We start from the raw sequence: 21,503 nt of genomic DNA on the forward strand, positions 1-21,503 counted from the left end.
CATTTGATTAAAAAGTATATTTAAAAGATATTTGTACTGCAGTTTTTATTGAAAGCTTAGTTTTTTTTGTCATTTGATCATTACTTTCCTCTTTTGTATAAAGCAGTCTTTTGTTCCCCAGGGCCCTATTGCACTAATTTAGCGTTCTGGTGATAAGTATCAAGTTTGCCAAATGAGAGGTTTCACGGTACGTGATGCGCCCTGACTCCTCACTTTGCTGAGAGTATCCAGCAGTTGCCCAGGCGTTTTGTTTTAGGTGGGCTTACGTTGACTGGCCCTTTTCTGTTTGAAATATTGCCGTCAGATCACGTGTGTGAAAGGGGTGCGGAGGGTTAAAATCAGCCATCCGTTCCCCAATGATTGATCCGCCCCAAATGGTTGTCTTCTGACTACGCTGTACATTTGTACATAAGACCTGTGTGTCTGACAGACTATAGACTATCAGACTGTCAAAGGGCCAGCAACCCAGTGAGGGTCGCTGCTGAGTTACTCTTATCTCCTTTAGCACATTGGAGTTCGGCCACCTGAGGGATTTCAGAAACGATAAGTTACATTTGGGAGAAAATGAAAGTGTGAGCTTCAAACACTGCAACAGTGTTTGGTCATCAGTGTCTGCTCATGAGAGGGTTGGTGATCTGAGTTTATTGTCTGTATCTTCACTGTCTGTTGCCCAGAAAGTCACAGGCACTGTCCGATTTTTTCTCTTTTTGTTTTGTCCTAAGGGGTGAATTTAAAAAAAAACTCGCTTATCTACCAAACTAGTTGGAATTGAACAGTCGAATTGATCGTTTGATCCGAACCCAACCTCCGTGCTCGTGGACTGTTCCATACACTTCAGCACGTCTGAAAAGCTGGAGGATTTTCATCATAAATCACTGAGAGCGCATTTTATAAACGCGCTCTGGATCCTGGCCGGGTTCCCTGACAGCAGAAGAACAAAATATTAAAAATCACACAAATACTGCGGCACTAACCGCTCCTGGTAAGTCATTCCTTACTTTTAGTGAGATAAATGATTAAATCGGGATAATACCCTTAATTTTCCATTTTTGCTTGCTGGGTGTCTGAAGAGGTATGCCCGATTTAAGATCGCGTTGCTTTTCCTTTAGTCTCAGTGCTGTAAACATACTAACACGAACGGAATCAGTCATGTATGACATCGTTTGAAATGACAATAGTTGGAAACGCAAATAGGTAAATAGGTAATGACATTAAATCATTTAGTGACCCTGTGCTCCAATACTCTGATTCGGTTATTCTGTGGCATTGGAGAACTGTTCATTATATGTAGTTTTTCAAAAAGCACGGATGTCCTGTATTTTACCGGTATGTCGCTTGCAGGTCTTCATATTAAGAAACCTATGCACGGTGTAGAAAGCGGTTTATTTCAGACACCCGTATGCCTTCGCCAACAAAATACCAAGAGTGTACTGGATGTCATCTCCAGTAACTCAGGCTAGGTTACAGCACTTCAGGAGCGAAAGGTCCTCACTCGTTCACTGAAAGGTCGGTGAAACAGATTTCAAAAAAATATTGTGCAATTCAGACTGGTAAATCGGACAAGGGGACATTCCTAGTTTACCGCCCATAAAAAAGATCAGATACTGCAGAGATGGAAATGGCTATAGCTTATGTACATAAATTATGATATCACCACTGAAACGGATAAATACAGAACTGTAGTAAATCAATTGTGCACACACGTTTTGAAAAACACAATCGTTACTTTTATTCCGCACATATTACGGATTTAAAACATAACTAATATCAAATAATATATGTATAAAGTCCCACCTGAATGTCATATAGCCAATTACTGTCAGTTGAATGGGGAATGTATATATGGGTATTGAAATTAACCTAATTTGATCCTTTACAAGTGTAGGTGGGATAATGGGTCAACAAGTAACCTCAGAACAGTAGTTTGGCCAATTACATAGAAATTACATAAATTCGTTATTTCGGGGTGTAACTGGACTAACACTGAAGTGTGGAACACACAGACAGAACGGAGTCCATACTAAGAGAGAGGTGCGCTGATGACTCTTCACTGCAGACTGCATGGAATATTCGGACCTGCAGAGTGATGTTTTAAATGTTTGGTAAATTAATAACACTAGGGTGTTAGTATACCTTTAAACTTAAGAATCCAAGGTGATTTGCATAATAGCCTTGAATGTGCCATGCGTGCATTGAAGCAACTGTTTCAGCAGTGAGTGTGCAGCAGGATGTGTGTGGAATGTGTTTAAAAGTACGCAATGATTTTTTGGAAGGAAAGTGATGCGTGTTTGTGGGATTTGTTGCGCAGTCTGGGTGTTTCTTTGCTCCTTCCAAAAAAAAGGAAGGAGGGGGCTGCACCTCAGCTTTTATTCGGTGACGTTTTTCTTTTCCTTCAAAACACAGATCCTTTTCCAGAGGAGTTCTGTTGAACCTTTCCCAATCGTGTGCAAAAATGAGAGCGATCTGGAGACTGGCGACCAGAGAAGAGCTTAGCCTCGTCCTCTACTGCACTGTCATGTTCCTCAAAGTGGAAGCAGGCAAATCTGAGCAGGGCAAACGTAAGTTCTAAATACTGTGCACTGGTTCTTTCACATTTTCACTGTCATATGAGTCCAGGCGCTTTACTCCAACATCAACAAAATCCAACATGTGTGCTCCCAAAGCAGGGTTCACGTCCGCAGAGAGCTCACCCCGATCTGGAAATGTTTTATTTATTATTTCAAAGACTATTACTGTCATTATTTTGTCCTGTTCTGAGACTTCAAGAAGACTGAAGAAGCCTGGGAGACGGCTTCCAGTGGTATTGTAGAAATGGCTCAGGAAGCCAAGGTTCATCAAAGTCCTAACCCTGAATCCAATGCATGGTCGTGGTTTGACGCAGCTTTAGTCCTAATGCGAGCCTACAGGTTCTAGCAGAACCAACCCGAACCCGACACAAGACTGTCCACCCTGCTGGTCCAATCCCCACGCAAGGCTCTCTCTCAATCTTACCCCTAACCATACGGCGAGGCTACCGTTTCCACTGATCGCATTCCTAAACCGATAGAAAGCTACCGTCTCGACCAGTCATAGAATCCTAACCTTAACCCAGACAAAAGACTATCCTTCCCAGTGGCCCGACACAGAACTATCGTTTCTACTCGTCATAATCAAGCCTTGATACAAGACTGCCGGTTCTACTAACTCTAACCCAAGGTGTAAGGCCATTTATTATGAAAACTCTTAACTCCTGGTTCTGGTAATCTTCATTGACGCTAAGGTTAATGTATTGCTTCGCCCTGTTCTAACTCTAACCAAAAAATGTAAAGCTACTGTGTCTGCTACTCGGAGCCCAATCTCTAAGAACGGATGCGGTTTCTAGCTCAAAATAATTCTACAATTTCTGCTTAAACTGACGCTAAACCTAAATTAGGCGGTAGTTTCTGCTGACCCTAACTATAATTAATGATTCAATTTCTGCTAACATCGATCGTAATTTTAAATAAGACTTCAGTTTCTACAAACCCCAAATACAGGTTTTGCTAACTCTAAGCCAAGGATCCTCTTCGGCTGGAGCCATTGCCCAAAATGCTACTGGTTTTGAACTATTGACTTCGTTGAAGTATTACCTTTTATACAGCAATATAAACAGAACATAAAAATGAAAGGGCTGTGAAGTGCGCGGGATTTGACATCTCGAGTATACCCGTTTTAGACCATTCCTGTCCAATGACAAATGTTTTGTCTGTGCCAATTTTGTGAATTTGCCGGCATATAGCTTGTGTCAGAGTGTCGGTGTTCAACTCATGTTTAAATGTGCTGATAAGTTGATGCTTTGACTAATGTGTATACTCTACAAATAAACTGCTACGATCATTTCCTTGTTGCTTGAGCCAGGAAGAGAAAGTGAACCAAGTAGTAGATATACTAGAAGAGCAAAGATACACTAGGGCAAGAGAGTTGAGTTCATGCAGGCCTGTGCGTGCGTGTGCTTGTATGTGTGTATGCATGAGTATGTTTATTTGTGTGCGAGTCCCTGACTCTACATGTGTGCCTTTCATTTCATTTGAAGGACTATTCAGAACAGAAGATATGTAAACGTTATTTTAACAAAGTGCAATGCCTCGGAGACCGACCCGACAAGTTCAATGTCTGTCTGGCAATTAGAACATAAGAAACAGGAGCAGGAGTAGACCAAAGGGCCCCTCCAGCCTGCTCTGCCATTCAATCAGATCATGGCTGATTTTCGACCTCAACTCCACTTTCCCACCTGACCTCCCATATCCCTTGATTCCCCAAGCGTCCAAAAATCTATCCATCTCAGCCTTAAATATATTCAATGACTCAGCATCTACAGCGCTCTGGGGTAAAGAATTCCAAAGTTTCACAATCCTCTGTGTGAAGAAATTCCTCCTTATCTCAGCCTTGAATGGCTGACCCCGCACCCTGCGACTATGTCCCCTGGTTCTAGACTCTCTAGCCAGGGGAAACAATCTCTCAGCATCTACCCTGTCAAGCCCCTTCATAATCTTATATGTTTCAATGAGATCACCTCTCATTCTTCTAAACTCCAGAGAGTATAGGCCTAGTCTACTCAATTACAGGGTTTTATGATTCCATACTGATGTCTATTGCTTCATCATATCTGACTGGTTAAGGGCTTCAACATCTTACACCTAAAGTGCATGACACTGTTTGGTCGGATACATTAGATCGAGTCTGGGAATATCTCAAGTTGGTTACTGCACCTCTTAAGGGCACTCGTTATTCGGACCAGTGTTAATGAAATTGAACTATCATCAGGTCGGTTTACCGTTGGTCAGTGTTAACATGAAACAAGGATTTGACTTGTTATATTTTCCTAAACAGAGTCAGACACGTTTTGCGTGTTCCAAGACAAGAAGTACCGAATGGGAGAGAAATGGCACCCTTATCTGGAGCCCTATGGATTCGTCTATTGTATAAACTGTCTTTGCTCTGAGGTACATTACCATCGCCTTTTTCTTCTCTACTGCCTAAGGGTCAGGAAAGCTGGGTGTAAAACGTAGCAAATAAAGTCTTTGATTAAATAATGAGTTGAAACCGATGGATGATGTGCTGTATAGATTGCTGAAACACTACAGTATGTACAGCCAAACAGAAACAGATTGAAACCTGTCATGTGAGAAAATCCGGCCGTGTGAATTTTACAAGCTTGGCGATAGTTTAACCTTTAGCCTCCTAACAGCGTCCAAGTGCTATTTTACAAGGGGTTTTCCCCTTATCATAGGCAGGCTGTGTTTACCAGCAAAATCATCTGGAAATACAACTTAAGCTAATCTTTGGTAAAAACACTTCTAAAATGTTGTTTTTGGAGCCCCAGTATCTAACCCTATCACCTCTCCCTGATTATGATCATATTTGGCTAAGTAAGAATTGATCAAACCAAGTAGCCGGACCACTAGAAAGTATATCCCGCACATGTGATGAGTTCTGCAGACTTAAGTAGAGAGGTGCAGGGAAGCGTTCTTACACGTGGTCAGCATCATGTAACTTAATTCGCTGCTGCGCATCAGGAGTGCACCTCACAGCAGGGACATACTTCATTTTTGTAAACTGTAAAAGTTGAGGATAACAGCAAAACGAATGAGTCAGGGATGGAAACATTAAAACACACGAGGCGCGTTGACAACTAGGATGTAAATTTTATGGTGGCTGCGCCGGAGAACGCTTTCCCTTTTAGAAATGTTATAAGGATACTGAGTCTTCGGTGAAAGTAATGTTGCAGCAAAAAAGTAGATTTCAAAATGTGTTCTTATGACTCCGGATAAATGTACCTCAAGCACACGTGGTATCTGCGACCTTTTTGCTGTTGAATTGTAGATAACCCAACTGAAAGCTATCTTAGCTGTTTTTGGTGCAATTTCTGAATTTGTGTCTTAATAACTAACAAAGGACTCACATTTCCAGAATGGGCACGTGGCCTGCAATCGAGTGAAATGTCCGAATATCCACTGTTCCAGTCCTGTGACTGTCCCGCAGCAATGCTGTCCTCGCTGCTCATCAGGTAATGAGGAAAGAATTTCCCTCTCATTCTCCATGCGCTCAGACAGGGTCATAGTGATAATGCAGAGAAGGGATAATGCGGCCTGGAGATCAATCCCCTATCCGATTTAAGTATAAAAAATAGCTGATGAATATCTGATATAGACCGGAGTTTGTAAGAGTCTATCAATAATTGTCACAAGACTAACAGAGAACACTCGTTCATTTGTTCCCTTTTAAAATCTGCTGCACAAATTGAACATTAAGGAGCAAGTTAAACTGTCATCTCCACCTCCACGTGAAGCAGGTTCAGGTGTATTTCGATGCAAAAAGTGGCAGGATACACAGCAGACTACCCATAGCACTAACACTCTGATCATCGGACTCCAAATTTACATTGCAAGTTTCGGCTGGTGAAAAAGGGGCACCAAAGCGAAACTACTGTGTGAATTCACTCTCACCACTTGGAATTTGCACCTATTCATTGAATAGCCCAGGACCTTTTAAAACTTTGGATGGAATGTTTTTAATATTAGGACAAAACAGACGCTCCCTCATACTTTCCTAATATTAATTGCAGTCTTATCCATGCATTGAAGAATGCATTCACAGAGCTTCATTTTTGCTGTACTTTATCACCAGTCAGCCTGAGATCAGTCTCCAATATAACTCTCCAGAGATGCTGCCTGACTTCTGAGTATTTCCAGCATTTTCTGTTTTTATTTCAGATTTCCAGCATCCGCAGTATTTTGCTTTTGATCCAGTATAACTCTAATCTGCCGACTGCAAATTGCAACTGATACACACTAGTCGTATATAGGTAGCTGCAGTATAACTGCAATCTAAAATACTCCATATATACACACACACAACAGGGAGTGCTTTATCTCCCTTACTACACTTTTCCATTGTAGTAAAACTGATGAAAATTATGGCTGGCCATGAAACCTATCAGGCTTTAAGTGATGAAACATCATCATCTGAGCTTTACTTCCATAACTTCAATTAAAGACCCAATTTTCAGAGTTTTGTACTTATAAATATCCAGCCACTATGGGTATAACCATGCACAGATTGAACACAATTTTAGCAAATATACAAAACAACTGTAACTTTAGTAACACATTCAGTAGGGCTGTGGGAGGCACATTAGGGGATCAATAGTCCCTTCTGACACACAATTGTAGAGATCAGTTATATTAAATAATCGCTATCAGAGAATCATGATATTCATAAGCAATGCACCTCTTTGCAAAATCAACATTTAGTGCTTGCCAAGTTGCAAGCAATAGGGATAAAGAAGTGCACATTGATTACTGAGCCCAGCTATCAAAGGGTGAAAATCACTTTTGTCAGATTGATCATTTTTTTTTAGAACAGCAATATGTTTGAAGTCAGACCTGAATTATCTGTGTTAAACACCACCTTTCACCTTTTTAGAGTGATTTAGTTTATGTCAGGAGACACACAACACATATACACAGAGCTCAAGGCTCCAAGCACACAGCCAGACACAAACACATAGTAACACATGTACAGATAGAAACACATAAAAAAGCATGTACAGGAGTTTCAATGGGTACAGCAGGTAGATGTTGGCCTTTGACCTCTGCAGTCAGGGTTCAAATCTAGCACAGAGCGATGGGATGAAAGTCTGCTCTGTTGTTTTCACAGATCCTACACTGAATGGGTTTGGACAGTATCAATTCAGTAAGGATGGGTTCACAGCACAAAATTGCCACCAAATTGAGAAATAATTAACATTAAGTTAGCAATCTTACTCAAAGGCAGGACGCTGACTAGTGGGAAATGGGAAATGTTCCATTGATTCTGTTGGAGATGCTCTCTTGAGGTTTAGGGCTGAGGCAAATTGATGTGGCAGGGTATAGAGAGTTTTATTCTACCTCTAGTCATTTTATACCTGACCGGGGAATGCTTGATATGAACACTGAGGCCAGGATTTTCTGTGCCAATATTGCCTGATTTCAGGTGGTAGTGGGTCAGTTGGGAGCACAAAATGTGATCGGAGGGAGGGGTCATTCTGCTTAGCTGTCACTTTTGGTATTTTCCACGGGAAGTGATGGCTGATGTTAAATACTCTTCCACGTATTTGGGCAGGCATATTGAAATGACAGGGAGCGATGGGAAAATGTCATCTGATTAATTTCTCATCATTAACGCCTTAGCAATGCTGGGCTTCAGGAATGCTGGTAAGTTTTTTGATGTTCAGCATTGCTAGGATAGCAGAGGGTGCTTTGAATATTAAAGGGATGTTAAGCCTAGACAAGTTACACTTTTTAAAAAACATAAAAAACGTTTTCACTGCAGCTCCAGGGAACCCCTTGCTGCGTTACACTGCATCAGGTGCTGTAGCGATTTTCTTCCCTTCTCTACCTGAGGCGGATAATCTTTTTTTATTTGTTCATGGGATGTGGGCATCGCTGGCAAGGCCAGCATTTATTGCCCATCCCTATTGCCCATGAGAAGGTGGTGGTGAGCCGCTTTCGTGAACCGCTGCAGTCCGTGTGGTGAAGCTTCTCCCACAGTGCTGTTAGGAAGAGAGTTCCAGGATTTTGACCCAGCGACGATGAAGGAACGACGATATATTTCCAAGTTGAGATGGTGTGTGACTTGGAGGGGAACGTGTGGTGGTAGTGTTCCCATGTGCTTGCTGCTCTTGTCCTTCTAGGTGGTATAGGTCGCGAGTTTGGGAGGTGCTGTCGAAGAAGCCTTGGCGAGTTTCTGCAGTGCATCCTGTAGATGGTACACACTGCAACCACAGTGCGCCGGTGGTGAAAGAAGTGAATGTTTAGGGTGGTGGATGGGGTACCAATCAAGCGGGCTGCTTTGTCCTGGATGGTGTCGAGTTTCTTGAGTGTTGTTGGAGCTGCAATCATCCAGGCAAGTGGAGAATATTCCATCACACTCCTGACTTGTGCCTTGTAGATGGTGGAAAGGCTTTGAGGAGTCAGGAGGTGAGTCACTCACCGCAGAATACCCAGCCTCTGACCTGCTCTTGTAGCCACAGTATTTGTGTGGCTGGTCCAGTTAAGTTTCTGGTCAATGGTGACCTCCAGGATGTTGATTCGGCGATGGTAGCGCTGTTGAATGTCAAGGGGAGGTGGTTAGACTCCCTTTTGTTGGAGATGGTCATTGCCTGGCACTTATCTGGCGTGAATGTTACTTGCCACTTATCAGCCCAAGTCTGGATGTTGTCTAGGTATTGCTACATGCGGGCACGGACTGCTTCATTATCTGAGGTGTTGCGAATGGAACTGAACACTGTGCAATCATCAGCGAACATCTCCATTTCTGACCTTATGATGGAGAGAAGGTCATTGATGAAGCAGCTGAAGATAGTTGGGCCTAGGACACTGCCCTGAGGAACTCCTGCAGCAATGTCCTGGGGCTGAGATGATTGGCCTCCAACAACCACTACCATCTTCCTTTGTGCTAGGTATGACTCCAGCCACTGGAGAGTTTTCCCCCTGATTCCCATTGACTTCAATTTTACTAGGGCTCCTTGATGCCACACTGGTCAAATGCTGCCTTGATGTCAAGGGCAGTCACTCTCACCTCACCTCTGGAATTCAGCTCTTTTGTCCATGTTTGCACCAAGGCTGTAATGAGGTCTGGAGCTGAGTGGTTCTGGCAGGACCCAAACTGAGCATCGGTGAGCAGGTTATTGGTGAGTAAGTGCCACTTGATAGCACTGTCAACGACACCTTCCACCACTTTGCTGATGATTGAGAGTAGGCAGATGGGGCGATAATTGTCCGGTTTGGATTTGTCCTGCTTTTTGTGGACAGGACATACCTGGGCAATTTTCCATATTGTCGGGTAGATGCCAGTGCTGTAGCTGTACTGGAACAGTTTTGCTAGAGGCGGCTAGTTCTGGAGCGCAAGTCTTTAGCACTACAGCCGGGATGTCGACGGGGCACATAGCCTTTGTTGTATCCAGTGCACTCAGCCGTTTCTTGATATCATGGCAGCAATGGAAATGCTCATGGCATTTGCCACAAAACTTTAAAGACTAGTGTTTTAAACTTAAATAAGGGCAATTATGAGGGAATGAAGACAGAGCTGGCTAAAGTGAACTGGGAACTTAGGTTAAGGGATATGTCAGTAGAGATGCAGTGGCAGACATTTAATGAGATATTTCATAACACTCAGCAAAGATACATTCCAGTGACAAAGAAAGACTCTAGGGGAAGGTCGTACCATCCGTGGCTAACTAAGGAAGTTAAAGATAGTAACAAATTGAAAGAAAAAGCATACAATTCCATGAAGATTAGTGGCAGGTCAGAAGATTGGACAGAATATAAAGAACAGCAAAGAATGACTAAAAGAATAATAAGGAGGGAGAAATTAGAGTATGAGAGAAAGCTGGCTAGAAATATAAAAACAGATAGTAAGAGCTTCTACAGGTATTTAAAAAGAAAAAGAGTAAGTGAAGTGAGCGTAGGTCTTCTAGAGAGTGAGTCTCGGGAATTAATAATGGAGAACAGGAAATGGCGGGTGAATTGAACAGATATTTACATCTGTCTTCATTGTAGAGGATACAAATAACATGCCAGAAATAATTGTGAATAAAGGGGTGAAAGGGAGGGAGGAACTTAAAACATTTACAATCACCAGGGAAAAGGTTCTGAAAAATTATTAGAACTAAAAGCTGACAAGTCCCCAGGTCTTGACAGACTTCATCTTAGGGTCTTAAAAGAAGTGGCTGCAGAGATAGTAGACGCATTGGTATTAATTTTCCAAAATTCCCTAGATTCTGGAAGGGTCCCATCAGATTGGAAAATAGCGAATGAAACTCCTTATTCAAGAAAGGAGGGAGACAGAAAGCAGGAAACTACAGGCCAGTTAGCTTAACATCTGTCATAGGGAAAATGCTAGAATCTTTTATTAAGGAGGTTATAGCAGGGCACTTGGAAAATCTCAATGCAATCAGGCAGAGTCAACATGGCTTTGTGAAAGGGAAATCGTGTTTGACTAATTTATTAGAGTTCTTTGAGGAAGTATCAAGCAACATGGATAAAGGGGATCCTGTGGATGTGGTTTACTTGGATTTCCAGAAGGCTTTTGACAAGGTGCCACATCAAAGACTACTACACAAAATAAGAGCTCATGGTGTAAGGGGTAACATATTAGCATGGATAAAGGATTGGTTAGCTAACAGGAAACAGAGAATAGGCATAAATGGGTCATTTTCAGGTTGGCAAGATGCAACGAGTGGAGTGCCACAGGGATCAGTGTTGGGGCCTCAACTATTTACATCTATATCAATTACTTGGATGAAGGGACCGAATGTATGGTTGCTAAATTTGCTGATGACATAGAGGTAGGTAGGAAAGTAAGTTGTGAAGAGGACATAAGGAGTCTGCAAAGGGATATAGATAGGTTAAGTGAGTGGGCAAAAATGTGGCAGATGGAGTATAATGTGGGCAAATGTGAACTTGTCCACTTTGGCAGGAGGAATAGAAAAGCAGTATATTATTTAAATGGAGAGAGATTGTGGAACCCTGAGGTACAGAGGGATCTGGGTGTCCTAGTACATGAATCACAAAAAGTTAGTATGCAGGTACAGCAAGTGATTAGGAAGGGAAATTAAATGTTGTCATTTATTGCAAGGGGAATGGAATATGAAAGTAGAGATGTTTTGCTACAGTTGTACAGGGGATTGGTGAGACCACATCTAGAATACTGTGTGCAGCTTTGGTCTCCTTTTTAAGAAAGGACATAATTGCTTTAGAGACTGATTCCTGGGATGAGGCGGTTATCTTATGAGGAAAGGTTGGACAAGTTGGGCCTGTATACATTGGAGTTTAGAAGAATGAGAGGTGATCTTATTGAAACATATATGATCCTGAGGGGACTAGAAGGGGTAGATGCCGAGAGGATGTTTCCCCTTGTGGGAGAGACTAGAACTAGGGGCCACAGTTTAAAATAAGATGGAGATGAGGAGAATGTTTTTTCTCTCAGAGGGTCATGAGTCTGTGGAACTCCCTTCCCCAAAGAACAGTGGAGGCAGGGTCATTGAATATTTTTAAGGCTGAGTTAGATAGATTCCTGATTAACAAGGGAGTCAAAGGTTATAGTAGGTAGACGGGAAAGTAGGGTTGAGCTCACAATCAGATCAGCCATGATCTTATCAAATGGCAGAGCAGGCTCGAGGGACCAAATGGCTTACTCTTGCTCTTAATTCGTAAATGAGCCTGACCTTGGAAGATCCTCCGGCAGTCAGTATTTGGAAAAATAAGTTGATATAAAGCTTGCCCTGCCATCAATCTGATGAGAATGCTATTGATTGGAATATCAAGGTCTGAGTGCCCAATGAACTCTCGAAGTGTGACTGCCAGTTTAGTGCAGATGAGTTCTGAATTATGGTGCAGATGATGGGCAGAAAAATTCTTAAAAGTTTTTTTTAAAATGCGCATAGTTATGAACTTGTGAACATAGTTAGCACAAGCATACTATCGATCTACTCATTCCACAAAATCTGACAGCAAAAATCTGACAGCTATATGAGACCTTTCTTCAACTTTATCTTTGGAAGCCATACAAATCATGTTTTCTAGAAAGGGTTGTACACAGCTTTTGTATTACAAAAAGAATGTGAGTTATATCATAGATTATAGTTTATGAAAGAGCCATAGTAATATATTATAAAGAGGGCATTTTATGCAATTTCTCTATTAGAGGAACCATACCTTCGTGTGTTATGTCAGAGATTATAGCACATCAGATTGAGGAGATAATACCTCCCTTGTCCAGAAGAAAGATGTGTTACATCAATCCTAAATGTGGAGAGACAAATGAGAGTGTGAGCTAGATAGTCTGAATTGCCTTTTCTTATATTTAGGATCTTTTAGCAAGAGTCATTATTAACTTTGTATTTTCAAGAACTGTTGGTGTCTCCAAAGCCTTCTAGCCCAGTTTTGAGGACAGGTGATATGGTATGAAATGTTTTTAAGACAATTAGAGGCATTGTTGGGTTGGGACTTTTATTTTTGTGCTGACGCAAAAATGTACTCTCCCCTTCCCCATATACAATCTAAATTAATAACTTCGTCCTAAATGAACAAATTTGCGTGAACCAAAAGATGTGACCCAAAAGATGTTTTCAGATAACACCATTAAGTCAAGCTTTATGGGTCCTTTGCAGACATCAAAGTGGCAGTAAAATGGAGGTAGCATAATTGAAGGCTTTTGTTACTCTGTTATAGCCATTTCAAAGTAATTTCACCTCCAGGCTAAGCTTGAAAACATACTTAGCATATCTAGACATGCTCCTACAAAAGATGTTACTTTCATCCTTGATGCAGAAGGTCACTGATTTTTGAACTGGTTTTGAAGGTTCAAGTTGTATTTAAATCACAAGGTAGAGTAGCATGGTATAGATGCAATGCACCCAAATTTTAACCTCGGAAAAACCCACAACTGTAACATACCACATCAACCATCTTTGTGGCCCACTGGTTATGGTACTGTATTAAATCATACCTTAGCATCTTGAAATTGAAATCAATAAATCTGGTATGAATAAAATCAATAAAAGTCCAACTGGTTCAGGGAAAGGAACCTGCTAGTCTTGCCTAGATATGACTGCAGTCCCACACTACCGGGGGTGAAATTGGATATGGGTAGGGATGCAAAACAGGCGGAATCACATTTGCCGATCGTTATACCACACGTCTGCTATTCAGTTCTATTAAAGTCAATGGAACTGAATTTGGAGCAGAGCGTATAACAGGCAACTGATGCGACACCACCTGTTTTGTGTCCCTGCCCATGTCCAATATCACCCCTACAATGTTTGACTCTTAATCCCTTCAGGGAAACTAGGGATGGGCAATAAATGCTGCCTTGCCAATGTTGCTCACATCCCAAGAATAAATTAAAAATCAACTATCATTCTTAGGTAAAGAGAGTAATTGTAATTTAAGTAAAAACATTATAGGATAACTTTATGAATTCATGGTCCTAGCGCACAGCTTTGTCTGCTGGGAGCATATATTGGGAATTTGGGCCACGTTTCCTTCCCGCAATTTCTCGACAATGCCCATCACAATCATGTAAGCAGACATATGCACTATATGCAAATCTGTATCATCCCATGTTGTGGCAAATTGGCTGCCTCAATGAATTTGGTTAAGTAATCATTGCCATTCCGCTCCCTCATAGTTGTCGCACTGCTACTTTTTTGCCCCGAAGTGGACTCCACTATGGGCAATTCCTGATGTTGCAATTAATCAGGAATTTCCACCCTAATTCAGAATCACTGAGTGAAGCAGCAGCATCAAGTGGGAGCTGAAGCTCGGATGGAGTCAAGGAGGGAGAATACCATTGCGAACTACGAAGTTGGAGGGAGAGAGTGCCTCTGAACTTGGGTGTGAAGAATGCCATTGTGAACTGGAGGTGGTTAGAATCACAGAAAGGTTACAGCACGGAAGGAGGCCATTCAGCCCATCGAGTCTGCGTCGGCTTTATGCAAGAACAATCCAGCTAGTCCCACTCCCCCGCCATATCCCCATACCCTGCAATTTTTTTCCTTTCAAGTACTTATCCAGTTCCCTTTTGAAAGCCATGATTGAATCTGCCTCCAACATCCCCTCAGGCAGTGCATTCTCGATCTTAACCACTCGCTATGTAAAAAAGTTTTTCCTCATGTCACCTTTGGTTCTTTTGCCAATTTGCTTAAATCTATGCCCTCTGGTTCTTGACCCTTCTGCCAATGGGAACAGTTTCTCTCTATCTACTCTGGTCCCTTCATGATTTTAAATACCTCTATTAAATCTCCTCGCAACCTTCTCTGTTCCAAGAAGAACAACCCCAGCTTCTCCAGTTTATCCACATAACTAAAGTCCCTCATCCCTGGAATCATTCTAGTAAATCTCTTCTGCACTCTCTGTAAGGCCTTCACATCTTTCCTAAAGTGCGGTGCCCAGAACTGGACACAATACTCCAGTTGTGGCCGAACCAGTGTTTTATAAAGATTCATCATGATTTCCTTGCTTCTGTACTCTATGCCTCTATTTATAAAGCCTAGGATCCCGTATGCTTTTTAAACCGCTTTCTCAGCCTGCCCTGCCACTTTCAATGATTTGTGTACATATACCCCCAGATCGCTCTGTTCCTTTACCCCTTTTAGAATTGTGTCCTTTAGTTTATATTGCCTCTCCTCGTTTTTCCTACCGAAATACATCACCTCGCATTTTTCTGCGTTAAATTTCATCTGCCACGTGTCCACCCATGCCACCAGCCTGTCTACATCCTCTTGAAGTCTATCACTATCCTCCTCACTGTTCACTAGCCTTCCAAGTTTTGTGTCATCTGCAAATTTGGAAATTGTGCCCTGTACACCCAAGTCCAAGTCATTATTATATATCAAGAAAAGCAATGGTCCCAGCACCGACCCCTGGGGAACACCACTGTACACCTCCCTCCAGTGCAAGAAACAACCGTTCACCACTACTCTCTGTTTCCTGTCACTTAGCCAATTCTGTATCCATGCTGCTACTGCTCCCTTTATTCCATGGGCTGCAATCTTGATGACAAGCCTACCATGGGGCACTTTATCAAACGTCTTTTGTTTGGAGGAGAATGGTCTCTTTGAATTGGGGAAGGGTTTAAAGGAGTGTCTCTGTGAAGAGGGGTTAGAAGGGAAGAATACCTCTGTGACCGGGAAGATTGCTTCTGCGTAGGGGAAGGGGTTAGGGGAGAAAAAAGTCCATGTGAGAACTGCAAGTGGTTAACCCGCGCTGCAGTGCATGTCTGTTGAAGTGCAAACTTGCAGTGGCCAGTGTGGCTGCAGAATGGAGTTTGTAGAGCTGGCTTTTCCTGGAACTGAACCTGCTGAAAACTCAAAAAAGGCGCCTCTTTAATGTAATAACAATCTGGACAATTTATCAATTGTGTAACAAATGAAAAAAAAATGTACCGATTATATTCAGACTGATACATGCTATTTATTCAACCTCCGTTTAAATTCTGCTACAAGCTAGTAAACCCGTCACAGGGGGAATTAAGTAGAATAAATGTTGATTTTATAGCGCTCTCGTTTTTTTGTGAGAGTAGATGTGTTTAAATGTAGTGTTCCTGATCTCCCTCTTAGTTACTGTTGAGGGCAGTATCTTGGCATCGGTGTGAGGACGTCTGGCACCAGTTTCTAGCTGACTGCACGTCACACATCAATCGTGTTGGAGTCTCGTTACTCGCCTGATTAGAAACACATTGACGCTCAGTCACTCCAGGGATCGGCATTTTTATTATTTAATAAGAAAATATCTCTACCGCTGCTTTAACAACTGCGCAGATGCACGGTGGCAGAAGACAGACACACGCACATATATTCAATGCGATCTCCTGTGTACCAGATATTCGGGCGCCTGTTTGGAGCATTTCAACGACTGGTGGTGAATCTAAACCAGTGTGCAAAATGCAGCAAATTCTGCTTATTCCAGAGGCTTCTCGCACACTCAGGACGTCCTATAGGCTCTTACACGATTTCTATGTAGCGTCTTTGTTTATAAATAGCAACATTTATGTTCAACATAGATCTCGAGGTGTTATCGCAGTCCAAAAGATGACAATCAGCCAGCAAAATAGAGACTGAATAAAAAAATATAGATAAGTTGGAGAGTTATATGCACAGGAAATATACATAATATGTGGGGATCTGGAAGTATAATATACCTGCACTTCTTGCTGCACAATATACAGATAATAAAGTAGGTAGAGCATATACACACACCAATGATGCAACGCGCAGGTGTATTTTTTGTAAAGCATCTAAGCATATCTGAACACAATGGATAAGCCTTAACTGAGCATTCATTACTGTGCATTGCCTCGATTCTAAACGACTCGATGTACAAATATTCTATTTTTAACGCCATGTCCTCCCTCTCCAACGCAGAAGAGCATCATATTCCGGCAGCTGCTAAAATCATCGGGAAATCGTGTGAATATAACGGCACCACCTATCAGCATGGGGAGATGTTCGTGGCTGAGGGACTATTTTTGTCCAGGCACCCCAATCAGTGTGCACAGTGCAGCTGTTCGGTAGGTAAACTTACTGCCAAGGATCAACACAGTCGATTCATCACAACCCTTTGTCCTGGCCAGAGAACTCCCGCCGCAATTTTTTTAAACTAATACTTTAATATAATCTCAAGCAGTCTTTAAACTTATTATATTTCTGGGCTGCTCCTTTAAATAATACCTGGCGGGGTTCACCATCGGTAATTGCAATGGAAATCAAGCATCTAAGCCTCGAACAATTGTGTCTCTGTTTGTATCTTTATATAGTTTGAACAACCGGGATGTGGGTCTAGATAATGATTTTTTAAAAACAGTATAAAAGCCTCGGAGAAACTGCTGAATGGGCAGATTACACTTACAGTCTGAGCAATTCCTTGCAGCTTTTACATGTCGAATTGTTGAGTCCCAGTGCTGCTCCCAGTATGTGGTGCCAAAACACACGTCGGCCTGTGGAAATTTATTTGTGAGATTGTTTTTCATTCGCTGTAACATCGGGGATGCCAAAATGATGGCGCCAAATTAATAGAAATATTTCATGTTAGCCAAGTTATTAGGGAGGACGTATCACAGCGCTTTTTATATTTATTTTTGCACGAAAGAAATGAGGGTATAAATTAATTGTGCTTACATCCAGACAAGCAATTACAAACAAAAGAAACTGGTGGGAGTTAATTAAAAAATAAGTAGAACAGGATGAGTAACCTCACCTTTTTGATACATGTAATGTTTAACGTTGTTACTGTGTGATATGTTCTACTTAAAGTGTGTTATTTCGTTATAATGTAACAACTATCGGGTACAACAGGCAGCAAAAAATAATCAAAAAAGGTTTAGGCAAAGGATTTTTTTTTAAAAGCCTATTCTCAAAAATGAGAGAAGATTGGAACATACTTATGTTCATATTGGCACCCAGTCATGTTTTCATACACCACTGAGAATACCCTCTGCAGCAGACTGCACCTCTCTCCTCAGCCTGAGGTCAAATCAGCTTTACTTAAAAATACAAAATGGAAGTCCAGTTTCTGCACAAAAGTATTATTCTTTCAATATTTTGAAGGTTTAACTGCAATAATACATTTCCATGTGCACAGCAAATTTGATGACAATTCAGGCAATTGAAAGACTCACCCTGTGGTCTCATTCTTTTGTGGCCAATCGGTCCTCAATGTGTGCGTGCTGTGCAATATTGTTGAATGAATTGACAGTCAACAGATACAAAGGGTTGTGGTTCTGATTCACATTTACCCAGAGGAAAAGTAATGCAGACCTTCTCAATGCATCCAAATGCAATTTAACATTTTCTCTTAAATGGGTATTTGAAACAATATCTATGCGATGTGCTGAGACCTGCAGAAGATAGATTTTTTTTTAAAAACATTCTCCAGTCATACAGACCTCTTTTTGTCCCCCAATCTTCTCCCTTCATCTTCTCTCCTGGAGCCATTGTCTCTTGCTGGGATACAGGTCCACAGGTGCCAACAATTCTCTGGTACCTCATCCAAATGGCAATCCGGGATGTGTCAGCAGACTATTTCACTGTGGAGTGCATCATGCCAACCCTTATCCTGCCTTCACCTGGGTAGTTTTTACACTTTTAGAAACCAGAGTGTTAATTGACCATATTTTGTTTATTTTAACAGTAGGGAATAAAATTGCTTCAGTTTTTTGGTGGGTGAGTTTATTCTATAAGATTTTGTTCGCACTACCAGCAGTAACCTGGCCGATCAGGACCCGCCTACAATAATGTTTTGTTCCTCTCAAATGGCTTAACTGCTACTCAATTAATGAAGTAAGAACCAAAGACATTAGTCCAGCTCCAGAAAGTGGAAACTTCTGGAAAACTAGACATAGCAGCAAATTTGGACAGCTCAATTTACTGACAAGCCATTTTTATATTTGAAAAGAATGATTTATAGGTCCATGGCATTAGAACCAAAATATTTCCTGTTATGTATGTAATCAACTTCCGAATTTTGAATTTAGAAACAAAAAGTGAACTGTAATTCAAGTTGTAAAAGTATTGTGCATTGTCTGCTTGTGTAGATTGCATTGAAAATCATATTTAAATTAATTTATTTGTTAGTTCTGGTCTTTGTACTTGTTTTAACTTAAAGATCCAAAAACTTTGAAGTTTTTGATTTCATACCAGGGAACCTACACTCCCAGACAACCTTCTCCCACCAACAGGAATAATGAATGTTACAATTGCAGCAAAATCCATATTGAACAGCTGTTCTGCCAAAGAGTAAAGCTGCAGCGTCGTTGAATTAACTCTAGTTCATTGGGTGACCTAATTGCTACCTGGTTGTGTTAATTTTCCCAGCAGAAAACTGACACATTGTTTTCTGAACAATCATTAATGAGGCCATAACAGGGCTAAACATGCAAAAAACATTGTCACTAATTTCACTCTCTTTATTTGGGTGAAAACAGAGAGTAAGGTAAAGAGAGTAAAAGAAAAGTTTCAGTTTATCTCACGTTTTTATTGTCAGTTTTAATACCTTTCTCTGCCGATGCCATTAAACGATTTCAGGAAATATCTGCTCCCTCCAAGGTCAACATGAACTTTCTGGTAAGGATTACTGGATGGCAAACGGAAATGGGATCTCTAGCTGATTTTTTTCTCTTCCCTAGCCCAGGAACATTAATGCCAATTGTAACACCTGGACTGTTCTAGAGCAGAGATCAGCTAATTTAACATAGATCAGAATCAAATCTAGGACTTTCTGGGTCTGGATGGATTCATGCTAAAGGTGTTGCCTTTACCCATCAGTCCATCAAGGGATTTTTAGTTTCTTTATTATTTATAATGGTTAGAAGGGATAAACTAAATAGAATTAACCAAACATTTGTTGGGAAAAAAAATTCAAGTACTGACAAACAATGATGATTGATCGTCATTTCTAGATATATAACTGTTTAACAGTTTATAAATCACTATGTTGAAAGTCTGTCATCTTGAATTTCCTTCAGTACAAATCAAAGACTTAAAATCCATTATGTGGTTAAGTATGGGAAGAAACTTACATTGGATTCCAGTATTATTTAACAATATTGTTTCATTTAATGATTTTGTAGTATTAATTTAATCATAGCATTTGTCAGCACAGAAGGAGGCCATGCGGCCCATCACACTTATTCTGGCTCTTTGATAAAGTTACCACTTAGTCCCATTTCTCTGCCCTTTCCCTATTCCCCTATAAATTTTCCTTTTATTATATTCCACTGGTGTTTTGATCACATCACTAATATAATTTTAAATACATTTCATCATAGTATCATAGTAGGCACAGCACAGAAGGAGGCCATTCAGCCCATTGTGCCTGTGCCGGCTCTTTGAAAGAGCTATCTAATTAGTTCCATTCCCCTGCTTTTTCCCCATAGCCCTGTAAATTTTTTCCCTTCAAGTATTTATCTAATTCCCTTTTGAAAGTTACTGTTGAATCTGCTTCCATCACCCTTTCCGGCAGTGCATTCCAGATCATTACAACTCTCTACATAAAAAAATATTTCCTCATGGCATCTCTGGTTCATTTGCCAATCACCTTAAACCTGTGTCCTCTGGTACCGACCCTCTGCCACTGGAAACAGTTTCTCCTTATTTACTCTATCAAAACTGTTCATGATCTTGAACACCTCTGTCAAATCTCCCCTTAACCTTCTTCGTTCTAAGGAGAACAACCCCAGCTTCTCCAGTCTTTTTTATTTGTTCATGGGATGTGGGCATCGCTGGCGAGGCCGGCATTTATTGCCCATCCCTAATTGCCCTTGAGAAGGTGGTGGTGAGCCGCCTTCTTGAACCATTACAGTCCGTGTGGTGACGGTTCTCCCACAGTGCTGTTAGGAAGGGAGTTCCAGGATTTTGACCCAGCAACGATGAAGGAACGGCGATATATTTCCAAGTCGGGATGGTGTGTGACTTGGAGGGGAACGTGCAGGTGGTGTTGTTCCCATGTGCCTGCTGCTGTTGTCCTTCTAGGTGGTAGAGGTCGCGGGTTTGGGAGGTGCTGTCGGAGAAGCCTTGTCGAGTTGCTGCACTGCATCCTGTGGATGGTACACACTGCAGTCACTGTGCGCCGGTGGTGAAGGGAGTGAATGTTTAGGGTGGTGGATGGGGTGCCAATTAAGCGGGCTGCTTTATGCTGGATGGTGTCGAGCTTCTTGAGTGTTGTTGGAGCTGCACTCATCCAAGCAAGCGGAGAGTCTCTCCACATAACTGAAGTCCCTCATCCCTGGTCCCATTCAAGTAAATCTCTTCTGCACTCTCGCTAAGGCCTTAACATCCTTCCTAAAGTTTGGTGCCCAGAATTGAACACAATACTCCAGCTGAGGTCTAATCAATGTTTTATAAAGGTTTAGCATAAACTAGCATAGCATTAATAAAGCCCAGGATCCCATATGCTTTTTTAACAACCTTCTCAATTTGTCCTGCCACCTTCAAAGATTTGTGTATG

At 41.5% G+C, this 21,503-nt stretch overlaps 1 protein-coding gene across 1 annotated transcript in view; it reads left to right on the forward strand.

Annotated features, from left to right (window-relative positions):
- Nucleotides 1–427: 427 nt before the first annotated feature.
- chrdl2 (chordin-like 2) overlaps nucleotides 428–21,503 on the forward strand; it is a 40,934-nt gene continuing 19,858 nt past the window's right edge. The window contains exons 1-5 of the mRNA XM_067996686.1: nucleotides 428–982; nucleotides 2,404–2,558; nucleotides 4,849–4,961; nucleotides 5,929–6,025; nucleotides 16,925–17,070. Of these exons, the coding sequence (XP_067852787.1) occupies nucleotides 2,453–2,558; nucleotides 4,849–4,961; nucleotides 5,929–6,025; nucleotides 16,925–17,070 (462 nt within the window). The 5' untranslated portion in view covers nucleotides 428–982; nucleotides 2,404–2,452. The remainder of the gene's footprint in view (nucleotides 983–2,403; nucleotides 2,559–4,848; nucleotides 4,962–5,928; nucleotides 6,026–16,924; nucleotides 17,071–21,503) is intronic.

The sequence above is a fragment of the Heptranchias perlo genome, chromosome 15 (genome assembly GCF_035084215.1).
Source record: "Heptranchias perlo isolate sHepPer1 chromosome 15, sHepPer1.hap1, whole genome shotgun sequence".
In the NCBI taxonomy this organism is placed as follows: domain Eukaryota; kingdom Metazoa; phylum Chordata; class Chondrichthyes; order Hexanchiformes; family Hexanchidae; genus Heptranchias; species Heptranchias perlo.